We start from the raw sequence: 13,386 nt of genomic DNA, 5'->3' as shown, positions 1-13,386 counted from the left end.
ATAAGGCATATTAACTCTGTATTTAGTCATTTCGATAATATCCAAATTTTCTATAAGCCCAGAATTTTAAAACACCAATTATCCCACATGATCTGACTTGCTAAAATCTACAATGTATTGGGGCGTCTGGGTGGCTCAGTGGGTTAAGCCGCTGCCTTCATCTCAGGTCATGATCTCAGGGTCCTGGGATCGAGTCCTGCATTGGGCTCTCTGCTCAGCAGGGAGCCTCTCTCTCTCTCTCTCTCTGCCTGCCTCTCTGTCTACTTGTGATCTCTCTCTCTCTCTCTCTCTCTGTTAAATAAATAAATAAATAAATCTTTAAAAAAAAATCTACAATGTATTAAATCTGTCTGAAAGATATAAAATATGATAAAACTGGTTTGTTGACTTATTTCACATATTCTCTCATTTTATAGTATATAAATATTTAATGGTAAACATGTCACCTCTTTAATCATTGGCCAGTCTCAATCTCTGTATTTTGGTAAACACAAAACAATGGGGAAATCTGCCACAAGCCAACCTGAATATTAGCAGAAGAAAACATTACCTGCTGGCATTTTGTTTTTATTTTCAAGTCAGCCAAACATTAATAATAGAAAGAAAAAATACTTAATTAGTGAAACTTAAATTCTTCTTTTCATTTATTTAAAAAAATTTTTTTTAAGTAAGCTCCACACCCAACGTGCGCAGCTTGAACTCACAGCCCCAAGCTCAAGAGTCCCATGCTCTACCTACTGGGCCAGCCAGGTGCCCTGAAACCTGACATTCTTTAACACTCAGTTAGTATATGTTCAATAGTTGGAAAGGGGCTACTTGCTCTTATTGTACTGACATGAGAGCACTAATCTCAGACTAAGCCCCCATAAATCATCCCATACAGCCAAGCCTATTCAGTGGCCTGGCCAAGCATGTAAAATCAGTAGTGGTTCATAAGAAAAAGGAACTGAGCCTATGACAAATTAACAGGTTATTGCAGCAATTATATTTGGTGTAGACGGAAGGAAAGGGAGGACTCTCCCCATCCCTGACCATCAACTGTGAGCTCTACAGTTGATACATAATACTCTCTGCATCCTCTTCGCAGCACTCACAACTCTGACATGTTTATACAGGCTGTCTCTTTCCCACCAAAATTCAGATTCCCGGACATCAGGAAATATCCGGTCTTCTCACTCCCGTGTCTTATTGTCTCCAGGAGGACCTGACACATTAAAGATGCTCAAAACACAGTTACTGAGTAATGAATGAAAGCAAGCAAGTGGTTAAACAATGACCTTCTGTTTCTACACATTCTTTTTTAACCCTTGCTATTAGTTGTTGTCCTTTCCATGGCTCCACCATGGAAATTTCCTCTTGCCTTGGTTAACAACAATGCCTTCGTCTCAACACTCTTCCCAGCCAAGGACAGCCAGGGATTATTTGGAGTTGAACTATGAGAACTCCTCCTGAGCCCGAGCTCTAAGGATGTCTGCACTTGAACAACACAACTTTCCTTCTGGGTGAGAGACACTTGAGAACAGTTCCACCTCTCTTTGTGAAACTTCTGAGGTGTTTTTCATAGACTAGGTGCTTTCACTGAATAATGTTAACTTTGCACTCTCCAGCATGTCCAGAGTTACAAGATTCTATACATATGAAGAGACTTGCCTCTTAGAAGCACCATCTTTCATGAAGTGATGTATATTGTAGCCACCATTCTGACCCATGACTTGGGTAAGATGTCCTCCTACATGGGATCGTTGCTTTCTAAATGACAAGCCAACATCCAACAGACAAGCTGACATCCAACCCACAGCTACCTGTAGACCTCTCTGCTCCATCCCAAACCTCCACAAATCTGTAGTAGTTCTGGCAAGGCCCCATGCAAACTGCACATGAAGGCACCAGGCTTACCATCAGGCCTTCCATATTCCTTTCCCCTTTAGTTAGTTCCACTTGGAAGTAGGCGTCATGTGGCCAAACCTGGGGAGAGGGCAGTGACTACACTAGGTGCTCTAACATGGTTGTAAGGCCAACCTTCACCTCATGCTTTGGGAGTTGGTAAGCATATACTGCACAACACATCAGATCCCTTCCAATGGAGGCATAAGCAATCAGACAAATGGTAACCTTGTTGGTATCATAGAAGTATCATTGGGGACCTGGGTCTGTTATACTAATTTTAAGCCCAGCCATGCCCTGTTGTCTTCGAAACTGCACTTGCTGTCATTTGAATCAGGCCCTTTTTTATTGACAACCCAGACAAGCCCGAAACCTATGCCCCCAGCAGAACAAACCTACAGAACTTCCAGAGCTCTATGGGAGAAGACCATACTCCATGCACAGGCACAAGAGTACCTAAGAAGCTTTTTGAATCACAGATCCCTGGTCTAGCTTCATATAGAAAATTTTGATTCAGGAAAATTGAGGTCAAGCCAGAGAATCTGTACTCTTTCAAAATTTATTCACTACCCCCTACTTCTACCCAACCATTCAAGCAACTGCCTCATGGTTTCTGAAAAACACTCATTTTGGGAATCCACTGACTGACCTAGCCTGCACTCCTATGAGCAATTCGAAAAGCAACACTATCTAAGTCATTTTGCTCTCAGAACAAGGGGAGCGCTCCTTCTTTCACTCACTCATTTGCACATCAGGCACCAGGCTAAAAATACACAGGGAAATAAAGATGAAAAAGATACAGTTCCTGGGGGCAGGGCTAACTTCACTACTGTGGGGTCCAGGACAAAATGCAGGGTCCCTTGTTCAGAAAGTAGTAAGCATTTCAAGACAGTGACAGCAGAGCATTAAACCAAGCATCTGAATGTGCACAAAGCATATTCATATTGGGAACCCCTGGACGTAAAGGGCCTTCCTAACAGCAGTGCAGAAAAAAACTACTCATTTTGCTCTTAAAATGAGAGCTCTGAGCTCTGCCTAGGTCACTGGCCTTGTCTGTGTGTAGGGCAGGAATCTGGAACATTCCCACCTGAGAAATGACATTCAAACAGACAAAAAGTGATGAGATTACTGAAAAACACTCATCATCATGAAAGAGTCTCCATTTCAATAAATTCTTGTAGTTGAATGAGTAGCCCTAACACTTCCAAAGAAGGAGCTTAAAATAACCACAGAATAATGAATTTTTATTCTCTATTACTTTCAGGTTTTCCTGGGTGCTGCTATTTTCTAGAAGCTACAAAAATTAGTACTTAGGAATAAAGGCCCCTCTTTTTTTTTTTTTTAAGATTTTATTTATTTATTTGACAGAGAGACACAGCAAGAGGGGGAACACAAGCAGGGGGAGTGGGAGATGGAGAAGCAGACTTCCCGCAAACAGGGAGCCCAATGTGGGACTCAATCCCAGGACCCTGGGACCATGACCTGAGCCGAAAGCAGACGCTTAATGACTGAGCCACCCACGTGCCCTTTAGGGCCCTAAAGGCCCCTCTTTGTAGAGCTGACAGAGGCATAAGTAAGTGATATTCATGAGTTTATGAAAAGGAAAAAAATTACAAGTCTTCATTTCTACTTTGCTCGCAATATCTTCCCAATATCCTTTCTAATCTTCTAAGGAAATGCCAAAAAAAAAAAAAAGAAGAAGTGAAAATTTTCATTCAAGACAGCCAGTTTGAAACTTGATTTAATTCAAATGCACTAAGTAAATGAGCTCTTCCATACTTTAGAACATTAGCCTTGTTAAGTCATTTGTCAAACTCATATTCTGACATTTCACGTGAGTAACCATCATGATTTCATAATATAGAATTATGTAGTTTAAGACACTGACGACTGTTTTGTTGTAAGGATTTGGGGATCTATAAACCCAAATCTAGGTATTTTTATTCCTATCCTTTTAAAGGTCAGAGAGAGGGCAGAAAAAAGTGCAGACCAAAAGCATGACCAAAAATGCCTGTCCCTTCATACACACAGTACTTCAAAGCTCTTTGTACGGCTCATGACGGTTGAGGTTACTACATTAGCTGTCAAAGTGCCAAAGACTCGGTTCTTCTACATTTACTATTTCATGGTTGCTTTGCTTTATTTGCATTCTGACATAATACTCAGCTTCAGAACATTACAAATAGCAATCAACAGAATTAAAATGAACACAGCTTTATAGCATACTGAAATTGTGGCTAAGGGGGAAGAAGTTCTCTGAGCAAAAGCACATATGGAGGAATGGGGCTCTGTGTTGTTTTAAAGACACCTACCCAGATGTTAAAGAATGTGTTCCCCCTGCACACAGAGGAGGAAGAGTCAGGAAAGGAGACTTTCCATGCCATTTCCAGCAGATACTTGTATACTTCAACTTGCTATCGTGAACCCTTAGGTCACGGAATAGGAGTTGTTCATGCCCCTATTCAAAATGAAACCTCACTTTCAAGAAAAGAGGTAAAGGGAATCATCAAACACTGACTTAAAATTAATTTTACTCAGGGAAAGAAAATTTACAAACTCACACATCAAGTTTGCTAAGGAAAAGAAAAAATTATCTACTGAATTGAACACAGTGTACTTTTTGGACTTTTTTTTTTTTAAGTCTACTGATAAATGTAACGTACATACACAAAACCAGATTCCAGTTTAGAGTTTTTAAAACTGAGAATATAACGAAATCTGTATCTCACTGTTATTTCAAGCTTTTTAGTCAAAACCTCTTAGATACACCTTAATCCGCAAAGCCCATAGAATAGTTTCAAAAGCATGTTGACTAAATAAGTTTTCTTCAAAATCATTCTTTTTAAAATACAGACCACAGACCAATGCTGGGGATTCTTTTTTTTTTTTTTTTAAAGATTTATTTATTTATTTGACAGAGAGAAATCACAAGTAGATGGAGAGGCAGGCAGAGAGAGAGAGAGGGAAGCAGGCTCCCTGCCGAGCAGAGAGCCCAATGCGGGACTCGATCCCAGGACCCTGAGATCATGACCTGAGCCGAAGGCAGTGGCTTAACCCACTGAGCCACCCAGGCGCCCAATGCTGGGGATTCTGACTTGGTAAATCTAGGGTGAGACTCAAGCTTTTTTTTTTTTTTAAATAAAATGTTTTTAAATTCACTACATGATTCTGAAACAGAGAGCTAAGTCTCAGGACTCTTGTTCTAAACCAATGGTTCTCAAAGTCTGGCCTCCAGACCAGCAGCATCAGCAACATCTGGGAGCTTGTTGGTAAGGTCCCTTCAGGATCACCACCCAGACCTACTGAATTAGAACCTTACTGGGGGAGGGGCGCACACTGCAGCTCAGCAAGCCCTCCAGGTGATTCTGATTCATGTTCAAGTTTGAAAATTGCTGTTTAATTAAAAAATGAGGCCACATCATTTGTCTTGTAATACCTAAAACAAAGCAACCAGACCTTTCAGCAGGTTTTCTTTTTATAGTTTCTTTATTCAACACACAAATCAAAATAAATCTCAGAAATGTATTTCTCCCTAAAAGAACCTAACAGCTGCTACCTTGGACATGTTTCTATAAGCAATCACGCTGACCACCTTGAGCTCAGCCTCCAGCTCCTTCCCTGGGTTAGGACAGAGGTCAGCAAACTTTCGCTGTAAAGACCCAAAGAGTAAAGGTTTTCAGCCCAGCAGGCCACATGGTCTCTATCATAGCCACTCAGCTCTGCCGTTCACCATGCATAAATGACGGGTATAGCTGTGTTCCAATAAAACTTTACTTACAAAAACAGCTGTCACGTCAGATTTGGCCCAAAGGCTATAGTTTGCTGACCCCTGAGTTTAAGAAATAATGGCAGAGTAGTTGGGGGAAGTGGACTGTGGAGAGGAATGAAACATACCATCCCTCACCCAAGAATGCATATTCTCTCATGAGCACACACTTAGCCAATCTAGAAGCTATTCCAGGTGAAGGAGAGCAGGCTAGAAAGAAAAAGTGGTGTGTCTCATTTGTTTATTTATAACTTATTCTCACAGAAATACTAATTAGGTGCATTCTAGTTGCCTGGCACCAAACATCAAAGCCCTACCCCCATAAACCCAAGTCCAACAGAAGAAAAAATAGAAATTGGAAACAATGCCATGTGAGATAGCCACACAATGAAATATTATTCAGTGTTCCAAAGAATGAGCTATTATGTCATGAAAAGGCAACAGGAAAACAAATACATATTACTACCTGAATGAAGCCACTTTGGAAAGACTACATACTGTAGGATTCTAACTATAGGGCATTGTGAAAAAGGCAAACGATGGAGACAGTAAAATGATCAGTGTTGCCAGGGATTAGGGCAGAGGGCAGATGAATCAACAGAGCACAGTGCACTTTAAGGGCAGTGAAACTACTGTGTAAGATAGTATACTGGGAGATACATGCATCCTAGATTTGTCCAAACCTACAGAATGTAGGAAACCCAGAGTGAACCCTAAAGTCAACTATGGACTCTGGGTGATGATGATGTGCCAATGGAGGTTCAACAATTGTAACAGATGTCTTCCTCTGGTGAGGGATGTAGATAATGGGAGAGGCTATGCCTGTGTGGGAGCAGAGAGTACCTGGGAAACGTCTGGACTTTGTTTTGTATTTAGAAGTGCCAGAGATTTTTTAAGAAGTCCATTAAAAAACAATATTCTCTACCATAGAGTGAAAAAGAGATCTGATCGGAATATCAGTAGAGGGATAGTAGGATGTAAAAATAACGCCAGTGAGACATCTGATATGATAGTGTCGTTCTAATCATGACGGTTTGATTCCATTAAGTCACAACCTGACCCATTAATCCATGGACCTCAGCTCATGGTTTCAGGGCTCAGTGTACTAATTGCATAATGAGCGCACAAGGCTGAAGAAAGAAGCCTGGTCCAAAGACCCCCCCAAACTGTGTAATAACAGTAATAATGACCCCAACCGGCATCCCCCTTTTCTCCCATCATGGCCTCTCTCTTTGTAGGTATCTTGCCATTAGGCTGTACATTCATAGAGGGCAAGTCCATACTTTATTCATCCTTGTGACTCCAAGAACTAATGTATCAGGCACATGGAAGGCACACAATAAATACTGTATTATAACAGGAAATGAATAAATTGCCGTTTATTGAGTGGCCACTAAAAAATGCTTTAAAATGGATCAGATTGCTCTGGGAATATATAAGGGGTGACTGACAATCCCTGAAGGAGCTATGAAACAGACAGTAGCAGGTCTGGGCCTCTGGGAAGGAACAGGATTATGCCACTTGAAGAACAAGGAGAAACATATTCCAGGTAGAGGGAATGGCAAGTGCAGAGGCAAAAAGCTGAAGACTAAACACTGAGGATATGAAGAGAAAATCAATATAGTTGGACCACAGGGTAAACCAGTGAGGAAAAGGAGATTAAAAAAAAAATTTTAAAAAAAAGATGATGAAGGAAAATTGAGATGTACCTTATGTCTGAGAAATTCCGAGATTATCCAAACATACGGCATGGTACCATATAATCTGGAAATTGTTATGATCAAATACTTGAAAGTAGAAAGCCCCAATAAATCACTCTCACTGTAGCACAGAGGCCCGAATCGGGGGTGATTGCTGGAGCATGCTTAATGGACCCAGTGAAAGAAGTTGACCACAAAACAGTGACCAGTGGGATGGGTAGCAGAAAAAAAAAAAAAAAATTGAGAGGCTTTTCTGATTTTGCAAAGCTATTCTTTCCTATTAGATGGGGAAGAAAGAGCGAAGGAAGATTTCTCCCCTGTCTCACTTGGGAGACTGTAGAACAGGTAAGATCCTTACCTGAGTCAGGAGACAGAGCAGGAGAAGCAAGCAAGCTTGGAATAAGACCCTATTCTTTTGTGGATTTGTTGAACTTCAGACATTTGGGGAAAGATAAAGTGTAGTCGCAAATGTTTAACAGTGTAACTTATATGAAACCACTCTGAAAACTTGAAAACACAATGCAAACTACTAATATTTTTAACAGTAACCAATATGTGATGCACCTGTAAAAGGTAATGCATGTCAAAACCAGAGTAGGGGTGAAATGGTCACATTTTTAGGGAGCCACAGAAGACGACGGCCAGATTGCCCCCCTACCAATAAGTACCCCTGGGAAGTGAAGGCCTATCAACACATACCTAGAAAAATAAATGTCTGGTCTTCTCAGCTGCAAGATTACTCTTGGCCCAGGCCACGGCAGGCCAGGCCTCCCTCCCAAAATCACTGGACTAATGTTAGTGAAAATAGTCCAGAAACAGCTAGAAAGTTCTAGTACCATCTTCTCAAAAGCAGGGACAGTAAACAGCACAATTTACATCTAAGTTCAAAGGGTCAAATTCGGCTTTCCTAATCCCAAGGGATGTCAAGGAATTGATTTGAGACAAGGGAGGGGATGGTTTATTTTTAAGATTATTTATTGAACAAGGGGGAGGGCCAAAAAGAGAGAAGAGAAGGGGAGGTAGGGAGTGAGGGGGGTGGGGAGAGAGAGAGAGAGACTGATTCTCCTACAGACTCTCCCCTGAGCTTGGAGCCCAACACTGGGCTTGATCTCATGACCCTGAGATCACCATTTGAGATGAAACCAAGAGTGGGACACTTTAACAACCGAGCCACCCTGGCACCCTGGGAGGGAATGGTTTATTAAGACAGCATTCACTGCAGATCATAGAGCCCCAGCATCTGGGGTACAGTGAAATATTTAATGAAAAAAGAAGGGACTGACTCTATGGCACAGAAACTGACTGTTTCATTCAGATTAGACTAGACATTTTCTAGTTTACTTAAACCTACAGCTGTTTTATCAGAATACCCAGAATAAACTAGTTTCCTAAAAATAATATACTGGCTTCAAAAAGGATTCAGGCAATAGATAACAAAAATATTCCATGTCAAATTGAGTGGCAAGATTGTGGAATATTTCATTTCTTTTGGGAGCAGGTCCCCGTATTTCCCAAGTTTTCTATAGGACACCTACCAAATATATTATAGGGATTCAGCTTCGGTGGTAGGATTATGATTTCATACTTTTGGGAACATTTCTGTGTATTTTTTAGGTTTTCTATGGCAAAAATACATCACTTCTGTCATCAGAAATAAAATGTAATTTGCAGAGGAAAGAAAGTCATTCATGCCGGCTTCTTCCTCCTTACCTCCTTAGTTCAAGCTACTTGTGACACCTCCTGTCTGTGACATAAATTCCAGCTTTCTCTCTGGCCCTACGGTGCCTTCTCCATTTAGCAGCCATAGTGTTCCTTTAAAATGTAGAGTCCTCCAGTAGGTTCGCTGCACAGAGAATTCAGTCTCTGCAAGACCCATGCACCTGGCCCTGGCCTATCCCTCCCTCTGATTTTATCTCCTAATTTACTCCTCCCCCCACACCTGTCCCTAATTCCTATCCACTCCTACCCCTGTCTACCACCACACCTTTCCCTAACCCTCTCTCTCCCCAATGCCTTTCTCCTCCCAGCCATACTGTTTTACATCTGTCTCTAGAACAAACCAAGCAACCAGGAACAGGTCCGCAGACTTCACCTCCATACTCGTCCCAAATCAAAGGCTGTCTCTTCAGAGAGGGCTTCCCTGAGTGCCCTCCCGGGAGACACATTCCATACTATTTCTTGTTCTGCTCTTCACAGCACTTACAAGGACCTGGTATTATTTTATTTATGGTCTCCCTCCCCATTTGAACCACCATCCTCTCCCTTTATAAACCCCTTGAGAACTGGAACCTTATTCATCTTGTTCAAACATCTGTCCTGAATATCTCCACAGAGCTCGTCCTATAGATGCACAATGAACTTTGGTAAGGGGGTAGGGGTTATCAGCTGGCAAGATTTTATCTGCACGTTGCCTTCAAGTTTATTTTATGCTGTATTTGAGGAAGTGATTAAGATGGCACATTTTCTTTCTCAGCACACCATGACATCACCGTTGCTAGACTGTTGTGATACATGGAAGTAGAAGCAGAAAATGAGGGTTATCATTCTTCTTTCCTACGCTTTTCCCAGGGGCTACTTGGAACTGAACTAAGAGATTCGCCAGGTTAACTCTGCAATCTTTTTTTTTTAACATGTGATCTAACCAAGACATTCAAACACAATAGCTCAAGAAACTTCAAGATAAAGGAGGGAGTGGAATGTAGATACCTGTATATTCCCCAAAATGCAGATATTCAGATAAAAACTGGATTTGTACTCTTATCTTCCCAATGCTAAGCTACTCAGCAGAAAACAATGTCACAGAGAAACAAAACCAGACCTATCCTCACACCTTAGGATGTCTTTGTATTCCCAAATTAAGTTCCGGCCAGTGACAACCTGAAAGTTGCTGGCAGGCCTAAAAGCTAACTATGCCCTTGAAAAAGGCCCAGAATTCCTGGGATTTGGTACATAAATATATGAAGTCTAGAACTAGTTTGATGTCTCGCTTCTTGTCTGGATTCCAGTTAATATTGAGAAATACTAGTTCTGTATGGGTACATGGGTACAGTTATCTTCTCCTTAAGTTGCTGAAACCCAAGCTAAAAGTTGTCCTAAATAATGGAAAACACATTTATCAAATCAAAAGCAATCAGTGACTGACCCCTTTCATGGCCCTCAAAGATAGTTGATGAGCTCTTTTTAAACTGCCACAGAAAATCTGACAGGAGGGATAGCTGAGAAAGTTCCATAAAATTATTAAAATGAAAACATTTCTGATCATGTGGCTCCTCTATTGAAAACATGTGAGATTTATCCTGATCTAGGTTTTGAGAATCAACATGTTGCAGCTGAAGTGGGTTCGAATCCTAAACACTACTTGAGCCTGTCTCCAAAACAGGGGCAGAAATGGAGAAGCAGATAGAAGTTCTTATTTAATGAAGGAAAAGACTGGAACACACACCTACTAGGACTGAAGTACTAGCACTATTCGATTGTTAAGAGGAAAAATGAAATTCATTCCATTTCAAGTGCTTCCTTCACAGACTGAGGGAGTTTGTGACAGCCCACCTGTTTCCTATCTGATATGGAAGAGCCGTGAGACAGGGACAGGTTAGTAACAGATAATAAAAGGGCAGGATGGCCCCACCACCACTCTCAACTCTTCTAAAGGGGAACATAATGACTGGCACTGGGATCCACAGGGGAGACAGGAGGAGAAGAAACCGAATGGCCTACCTAAAATCCAAATGTAGAATAACTTTGTTTCCTATTTTCTTCTTCCAACTGATCATTAAGACACTGTTCCAGGTGATGGCTGACAGTAGTCCTGAGTATTAGAACTTTCTAACTAGAACCAGAATGATCACTGCTAATTAGGCAGGGGACAAAAACACCTCTCAGAAACACCAAGAACGAGAAGAGGCGGGCCTCCGATGACAGTTTCTCTCAATAAAATCCTGGGTCTTTTGGAGCTTCGGAAAAGGGTGCTTCTTACGTCAACTCCACGGAGGGACACCCGGACTGGTGCTCAGCTAGTGTGAATCTACAAACATGAGAGGCCAGACTATTACCCTCAGAGTCCCTGGATACCTTTTGTCTTGCCGCAGGTCAGCTGTGAGTTCAGAACTTCAGGGTGTCAGGACTGTATAGAGCTGGGAAGTTTACACCAGAAAAGGGAGGAAGAGATGGATTTCTCCCAGTTCCCAGGCTCGTAATGGGACTTTATAGAACTCTGTGCCTTCTGTAGAACAAAGCCTGTTAACTCAAGGCAGTTGGTTCCAGTCCCTACACAATAAACTCGAAATAGGAAGGTGTAGGTCTGGGCGGCCTAGCTCCCACACACTGTCTTACTAGAGGTTGTTCACTTGTTCAGAGTTAAATGGGCCCACAAGGGAATGCATCACACACACCTGTTGTTAAAACGGAAGGTGGCTTTAGGGGAGGATGAAATAGGTGCAGGAAATTAAGGCACTCATCGTGATGAGCACTGAGCCCTTTGTAGAAGTGTTGAATCACTATACTGTACACCTGAAACCAACATAACACTGTATTTTAATCATACTTGAACGTAAAAACTTAATTAAAAATTACTGACTAAACATCACCCCCTACTAAAGAAGGCCTTAAAAGCAATAATCTGTCCAGAAATTCTAACTTTTTTCCAAATATTTCCATCAAGTATTTCCTTATCTTTTTCCTTCCTCTATGTTTGGGTCCTTTGCTGTCATAGAGAAACAGCATACTGTTTTAAAGTGAGTTATTAATAAATTTATCTCTAAATTGAGGAAGTAAATTTAACAGCTGATTAGAAAGAAAACATTTCTCTGCCCCATTTGATTTCCATCACTCTATGTTACGGAATACTTGTGGACCTCCTCTTGCTTAGTAGGTTGGGGTTAATTGAGAAAAGTGACCCTTTCTCTCAAAACCTCCAGTTTAATTAACAGTAATGGAAACTGTAGCCACCATTCCATGACATTTTGGACAGTTTCTTTGGTAGTGCAGGGCTTACATTTATTTGAATGCTCTCTTTATGTTCTGAAAACTTTTTTCTTTTACATGAAGATCCATCTAAAGATGTTGACTCCAGCTTTCACCAAAAATATAATTTGCAACCACGAAGTTGATTTACATGTTTTTTACTCTTTAGCTGATGCCTCTGTGGAGAAGCTATCCTGTTCAACACCCAAGGACATGAGGGGTGCTAATTTTTTTTTTTTTCTTTAAACTTGTGGACTCCTATTGATCCCTCAGGAGTAAAACCCTGAACATTTTGTTTTTACAAATAACCTGATACCTGTAGAATGAACGTTTCCTTTCCAGTCCGCTGAAGTTCAATGCTGAGCAAGGTTGATGCTGAATTTTAATATGACTCTCCCTCGGCTATAAGTGAAATTTAGAAATTTCACTTACATTTTCATTTTAAAAAGGCTGCCAATTACAACATCCACTTGCCTATATGTATCTGCCTGGAATATGCCAGATTTTTTTTTTTTTTTTGTACTTTTAACCTCATTTTGTAAACAGAGACCCAAATTTTACCAAGCAAGTGGGGGACAGGGATAAAAATAACAAGAGGTAATAAAGAACACTGACGTTTATTTCAACTTCATCCTCCAAGGATTTTTAAAATCACACAAAAAGTCCTTTTTCTCAGTCTTCGTTAAAAGCAAACCTGCAATGTGAGAGCAAGGCTAACAGTTACAAAACCCTTCCCAGCTGCGGATTTCAGAGCTAGCAAAAGCACTGAAAAGAGAAAAGCACGCAAAGGAACCCCCCTTACCTGAAGTGAAAGCAGTACACCAGCTTGGTGACTACTGTAACCATCTTTCCAAGTCAAGAGCCGGCAATGCCAGCGTGCCAAGAAGTGAAAAAGGACGCGAGGTTTGTTTTGGAGCGGCTGCCAGAATCTGGCCAGGTCCTTTCTCCCGGGACACACCTCCCCTCTCTGGCTCCGAAGACAAGCGGCTCTCGCTCGCCCTTCACGGTTAAGCACAAGCCCGTCGTTTGTGCTCCATCATCCAGCAGCTGCTGGAAGCACCGGGCTGCAGCGTG

At 41.4% G+C, this 13,386-nt stretch overlaps 1 protein-coding gene across 1 annotated transcript in view; it reads right to left on the bottom strand.

Annotated features, from left to right (window-relative positions):
* ARHGAP18 (Rho GTPase activating protein 18) overlaps positions 1-13,173 on the bottom strand; it is a 195,745-nt gene extending 182,572 nt beyond the window's left edge. The window contains exon 1 of the mRNA XM_004740182.3: positions 13,115-13,173. Within this exon, the coding sequence (XP_004740239.1) occupies positions 13,115-13,158 (44 nt within the window). The 5' untranslated portion in view covers positions 13,159-13,173. The remainder of the gene's footprint in view (positions 1-13,114) is intronic.
* Positions 13,174-13,386: the final 213 nt, after the last annotated feature.

Source organism: Mustela putorius, unplaced genomic scaffold (genome assembly GCF_011764305.1).
Source record: "Mustela putorius furo isolate JIRA1106 unplaced genomic scaffold, ASM1176430v1.1 tig00003863_pilon_pilon_pilon, whole genome shotgun sequence".
Lineage (NCBI taxonomy): Eukaryota > Metazoa > Chordata > Mammalia > Carnivora > Mustelidae > Mustela > Mustela putorius.
The sequence above is the reverse complement of the archived record's forward strand: the minus strand, read 5'-3'. Positions and strand labels throughout refer to the sequence as shown.